Source organism: Microcebus murinus, chromosome 11, assembly GCF_040939455.1.
Source record: "Microcebus murinus isolate Inina chromosome 11, M.murinus_Inina_mat1.0, whole genome shotgun sequence".
Lineage (NCBI taxonomy): Eukaryota > Metazoa > Chordata > Mammalia > Primates > Cheirogaleidae > Microcebus > Microcebus murinus.
Genome location: NC_134114.1, coordinates 98,350,360 through 98,356,542, shown reverse-complemented (window position 1 = coordinate 98,356,542; position 6,183 = coordinate 98,350,360). Strand labels below are relative to the sequence as shown.

General features: G+C 32.0%; 1 protein-coding gene across 2 annotated transcripts in view; it reads right to left on the bottom strand.

Moving 5' to 3' along the window:
* Positions 1 to 339: 339 nt before the first annotated feature.
* Positions 340 to 6,183, bottom strand: part of SLC12A2 (solute carrier family 12 member 2) — a 92,980-nt gene continuing 87,136 nt past the window's right edge. For both annotated transcript variants that reach the window (XM_012740367.2, XM_012740368.2), the window contains 3 exons: positions 5,046 to 5,181; positions 4,834 to 4,901; positions 340 to 3,251 (listed from right to left, as the gene is read on the bottom strand). In XM_012740367.2, the coding sequence (XP_012595821.2) occupies positions 3,116 to 3,251; positions 4,834 to 4,901; positions 5,046 to 5,181 (340 nt within the window). In that variant the 3' untranslated portion in view covers positions 340 to 3,115. The remainder of the gene's footprint in view (positions 3,252 to 4,833; positions 4,902 to 5,045; positions 5,182 to 6,183) is intronic.

The window sequence follows — 6,183 nt, the reverse complement described above, 5'->3', positions numbered from 1 at the left end:
GAAAAGAATCAGCTCATATTCAGGGACTATGAATCCTTTTTAATCTTCTAGTTTCCTCATTCATAAATGAGGGATTTGGCCCATAGATAAAGCAGAATTAGAAAAACTAAGTCATTAAAAAAAAAAAATCAATCATCAGCATCTTACACAGTTCAGTCACACTGTTAGTATCAGTAGTGATTATTCCAAAGGCTTAGGGATAATGAATGATTTCAAACAACTTATCCAAGGCATGAATATTAAGGTAAATCTATTTTAAAAACTCAGACACTAATGAAATAGTTGTGTAAATGATATTAAATCACGAAGTTGGCACAGATTTATAAAAGAAAGATAAAATAAGAACAGACATAAAATAGTTTAATGAATCCACTTCCTTTATTGCAGCAACTTCTGTACAAAGCAGCAACTGCAATTTTCAAGGTTAAAACATTAGAAAAGCATTTGTGTGACAGTTATAGTACAGTATTATCAAAATATTACATTTTCAAACTTAGTAATCATCCACCACAGCTCAAATCTTTAAATTATTTCCACAGTCTTAAAAAATATGTAATGTCAGAAAGCATATAAAAAGAATGTAAAAGGGAACCTAAAATACAAATGAATAATGTAACAAATAAATATTTGATTTCAGTAACCGTTAATAATCAGCTTAACACCACCATTCTCTCTAAACCCATTGAATTCTTACCTATAGGAATAATGAACTGTCAAATGCCATTGTGTAATTATTTATTTCCAAGTTATCACCAATGATTAGAACTAAAAAAAGTCGGGATTAATATAATCAAAATTCAGCATAAATAAGGTACAACAATTTCAACACTAGTTAGCCTCTCTAAGAATTAATCATTGAAATTTATTAGAGTACTACAACAACCTTGAAACTTTTGACCTGGTATCTAGTGTTAGGTGAAAGTAATACAATTTTATTTTACGTGAAAAGCTTCTTACATTATTTCACAGACAATATTACCCTCCCTGCATTATGCATATTTAGATATATTTTATGTACTTTTTACACACATGTATAACGCATGACATTTGGTTCCTGTAGTATAGATCACAATGATGTTTTCCTGAATGGGAAAAACTTAAAAAAAAAAAAAAAAAAAAAAAAAGAAAAAAAAAGCAAGTGTACCTGTGTACATGTCAAGATAGCAGCACTCAATCCATACCCTATTATCCATTTTAAAAGTTCACACATGATATTATTTACTGAATACATTTCTACTGTCTTTCCCCCCAAACACTGCAAAACCTGCAATAAATGGAACAATGATATGAGTTATAATGTAGAAAAGAATTTTTAGAAAATCAGTTACTTCATTTTCTTAATATTCTGAATTCAAAATTATCAGATCTCCAATTTATATTAATTGAATTCATACGCATGCAGCAAAATACTGCACCATTGAAAAGAATAATTTTATAGATTTCTATCAAGATTCATGAAACCTGCATAAATTCTAACCATGGAAACTTATACCAATGAATCCACCAAGCAGTATTTCAGATGAAATGTTCTCCATCTTTTAATTGGATAACTGTGTGAAATTACAGCATGCCCTTCAAATGATCAGTTGTTCTCTATGATACCTATGCCCATCAATCTGATTTTGAACTTACGCTTACTAAAACAAAAAAAAAATAATTTAATCTAATGAATCCTGATCACTTTAAAACGCAAAACACCAGCAACATAAATTTCATTATATATACACATATGCATCTGTGTATGCATATACATATACACACACACATATACAGATATGTAGACATAAATCCCTTGAAATGTTTTTAGGAAATCCTTCCTTGAATAAAAAAATGAAAAACTTCACATTAATAATTGTATATAAAGCTTTTTGTAACAGTACCTATGCACTGTCAAAATTGTACTAGTAGACTGTGATGTCAAAACAGACATTTCAAAAGCACAAACTGGCAGTTTTTCTTAACACAAAAGTTTTAAAGTATTAAGAATGGATTAAATTTAAATGTTCAGAATAATCTGTTCAAACCTGAGTGTCTTAAGACTAAGTATATTTGACAATTGAATGAAGTAAGCCTAAAAACATTTCACTAAGAAACCAGTGGTCCATTTAACCATTTGAAGAAACATTATTTTAATGATTTATAAAGGATGGTACAGTATAGTGAAATTCCGCGTAGTGTTTATGGAAATATTCTATTAAATGACATTGCTTTGTCTAAATTTCCTCCAGAAAAAAAATCTGTTAGCATTTCTCAAAAGTCCCTCAGATTTGAGGAAAATTCTAAATTAGGACAGATCTTTCTTCAAATAAATACAAATGATCTTGTTTAAAGAATGATAACATATAATTTTTCAGCATGGTCTATTCCAAGAATTGGATAAATCCTCAACCTTCCCTAAGCTTTCAAGAAATAATAATGAAGAGTGATATAATAGCCAATCAGAATGGTTTAAAAGGGTATTTGGGGACTTTTTATGTTAGTTCTACATTTACAGGTACTCATATAAACCTAACCTTGGGGTCACTTTTTGATTACCATATTTTTTCCCCAATTTTCCATTAACCTGCCCTAATTCTCACCTTTAATATCTAACAGATACCTTCTAAAAATAGAAAACAAACAGTACTCAACATTAATTGGTCAATGGAAGAAGAAAAGCAGTGTCCATTTTGTCTTAAGGTGGAAGAGACTAGAAATAAAAATAATAGCTGAAGGCAAAGTTTGACATTTTATAAATTTATAAAAGAGGATATATGGATGAGATTTGGTTAATTTCAGAAGGCACCTCAAGGCTAAAGGCTTTTTGTACTCCTTTCATCAATCAAAAAATAACACACTTTTATTGCTATTCCAGTAGCAAAGGAAAACTTTACTCTCATGAACTTCAGTCCATCAAAGAATCACCATTCTTTAAGACTGAGATATGGAATTGACTAAAACTGAAGTCTCCATACACATATCAATGGAGCAACTTTCCTGTGTGCTTTCAAATTAATGAAACAGTGAAAGAAAAGTCACCATTCGCCATTGCGATGTTAATATGTCATTGAAGATTTCAGTTACTTCACTAGGCACTGAAGTACCACTCTGGAGGACTGTCCACTGTGTAGAACATTTAGGAATAGAAGGTAAGGACACTCTGATGATTCCCACGGACTAGGAGGATTGGTGGTAGGTCCTTAGATAGAGCTTCTAACCATGCCATGTAGAGAGCACTAGACACAGCACCTTTTCGTGCAACTGGAAGACTCCTGGCAACCAAAACAGAAAGGAAATTGAGCAATACATTTGAGGAGAGTGAAATGTAACAAAAATGATAAATGAAGTCACAATAAAATTAACTAGAATTTACTGTAACTTATTATAATTACAGAATGCTTCTGAGTGTGGGGAAATTCTCCATACAGGAATAGCAACTACAGTCACACGTCTCTTAATGATGGGGATGTGTTCTGAGAAATGTGCCCTTAGGCAATTTCGCCCGTGTCCAGTCATCACAGTGCACTTACGCACACCTAGATGGCAGAGCCTACTGCACACTTGGGCTGCATGGCACAGCCTGCTGCCCCCAGGCTACAAATCTGTACGGCATGGCACTGCACTGAATTCTGTAGGCAACTGGAAAACAAGGGTAAGCACTGGTATATCTAAACATAGAAAAGGGACTATAAAAATACATTATATAATCTTAAGGGACCACTGTCCTACATGCAGTTCATCATTGACCAAAACGCCTTTATGCATTGTGTGACTGCACAAAACAATCATATTACTATTCCTATGTTTTCAATTTTAAACAAAAGAGTTTTAAAAACCCGTTCATAAGAATAGCAAACAAATATATCTATAAACCAAAATACATTTGGTATCTAACACTAAATCCCAAATTCCCTCTTCTTCAATGAGAACAGAATTCTTTTAGAAGAAAGGGATGTTTCTATCGGAATTTAGAAAATGGAAGCTATATATGGATAAACGAACTTCTTCTATTTTTCTGAGTTTTAGTTTCTATTTATAAATGATGGTATAGTGGCTAGTTGTTATGCAGAGTGAAGTTTCTCTCGAAATTTCTACATTTTAGTGTCTTCCATTACAGGTATGTGATCATCAGAAGAACCTGAAACTTTCTGATATACTGAATGTTTATTTTTAAACTAACAATCCTTTAGTATTACTTCTTCCATCACTTGACATGGTTTTTTGGAGGTCTGAGTTTTCCTTATCTATTAAGGACAAAGGCTCCAGAACTGAGAAAATTTGGGTTCAAGTAATATCTAGCTAACCTACTTTAATAGAGGAAGAGCCAAAGTAGGCAATTAGCATCTATATTTAACTCAAGGATAATGCATCTATAGGCAAAGTTGGTGTGGGGAGACCTTGGAGTGGGGATTCAGATAGGAATCTCTCTTCAAATTTAATCCTCCAAATAACTTTCTGGTGTTATTGACATAAAGCAGCAAGCTGTCCAGGATCCAAATTTTAACATGCGACCATCCTACCTCACATAGGTGTGATGGCTACGCTAGTGTTTACAAAGCTAAGCAATTCTGAAAAGGTGAGAAGAAGGGTAAAGGAAAAGTTTCAGAATAACCTATTATGATAAAGAATTACTTAGATTCATATAATGCTTAAGGTTAAAGTTTTTGTCTTTCTTCCTAACTTAAATGATTTCCCCAAAAGCTTAAAGCAAAGTATATTAAAAAGTTTTTTTCCTCCTTGTAACCACTAAGTCATTATGGGTGCTATATAGATATGTACTTGGAATATAAATTAATCCAAAGTACATCATCCTAAAATGAATAACAATAAAATCTTAATACAGATATTACTTACATGACAATAATATTAGCTGTGCTTGAATGTTCCTTTAATAGTTCATTTAACCTGATCTGCCTGTATGTCTGAAATGAAACAGGACAAAGTCATTTCTAGACCATTACAATCGGTTCCTTCCATACCCAATTGCAGTTCTTCTTATTTATGGCTTAAGGATTTTAAAGAACCACATAGAAGATTAACAAAAAGGAAGCAGAACAAAAGAATACCTTGGTTTTATAAAGTTCAAGCTCATTATCTGTTATTCGCCATGGTTCATCTTCTTTCATTTTATCTGCAATATCTTGTTCTTTATCATCTTCGTGAAGTCTGTATGGCTCAATCATCTCATCAAAAGCTACAATACTTAAAAAATTGAAAGAAAAATGACAATTAACTTTATTTAAATTACATAACAAGAAGATCTTAAACACTAAATTCTAATTTGAAAAGTTAGTGCTTCTTATCTATTATGCTCCCCTCCATACCCAAACTATAACAAGCACTTTGACAATTTATTTAAACGATAGCAATGTCTAATCTCTCAAACTGATTAGAAATTCAGAACCATACTGACAATACAGGTTGAGTATCCTTAATCTGAAATGCTTCAAAATCCGGAACTTTCTAAGCATCAACATGATGCTTAAAGGAAATGCTCATTGGAGCATTCTAAATTTCAGATTTCCACATTAGGAATGCTGAATTAGTATGTATAATGCAAATATTCCAAATCCAAAGGAGTCTGAAATTCAAGCATTTGGGATAAGAGATACTTAATGTGTTATAAAATTGCTGTTTTTAACTGCCAAAGCTGATCTCCCTGCATCTACCCCTGCTTCTATGCCCACCCTCCTCAACTTGAATAAATTTTACCAAAGCAGCCAAAATGCAAATTATGTTACTACTTTGCTCCATACACCCAAAGGCTTTCCCAGTTCAAATACCAATGAATAAAAGCAGTGCAAGAAAATACACTAGAACATTTTGAAGGGAGGAAAGGGCAGATACTAAAATTTTAAAAAGATACAGAATTTCTAGATCCAAAGATCCTCACTAGGACAAAAGGCAATAAAAGAACATGAATGGTACTGTAACCCCCTATGAATATGAGAAATATTTTTTAGTATCAAATCTAGTATAAAGCACATGGTATATATTGTTTTATAATAGAAGCAACTCTCCCTGATTACAATCTCAAAAGATATACCTTACTATTTTCCATTTAAAATAAATTCTTTATATCAGCTTCATCATTTCTTCAACATTTATCTGAGAATAATTAAAATTATATCTGATAAAATAAATACAACTATAATTATAACAACATCTGTATACTATTTTCAGGTAGAATATTCCAAGAGTCTG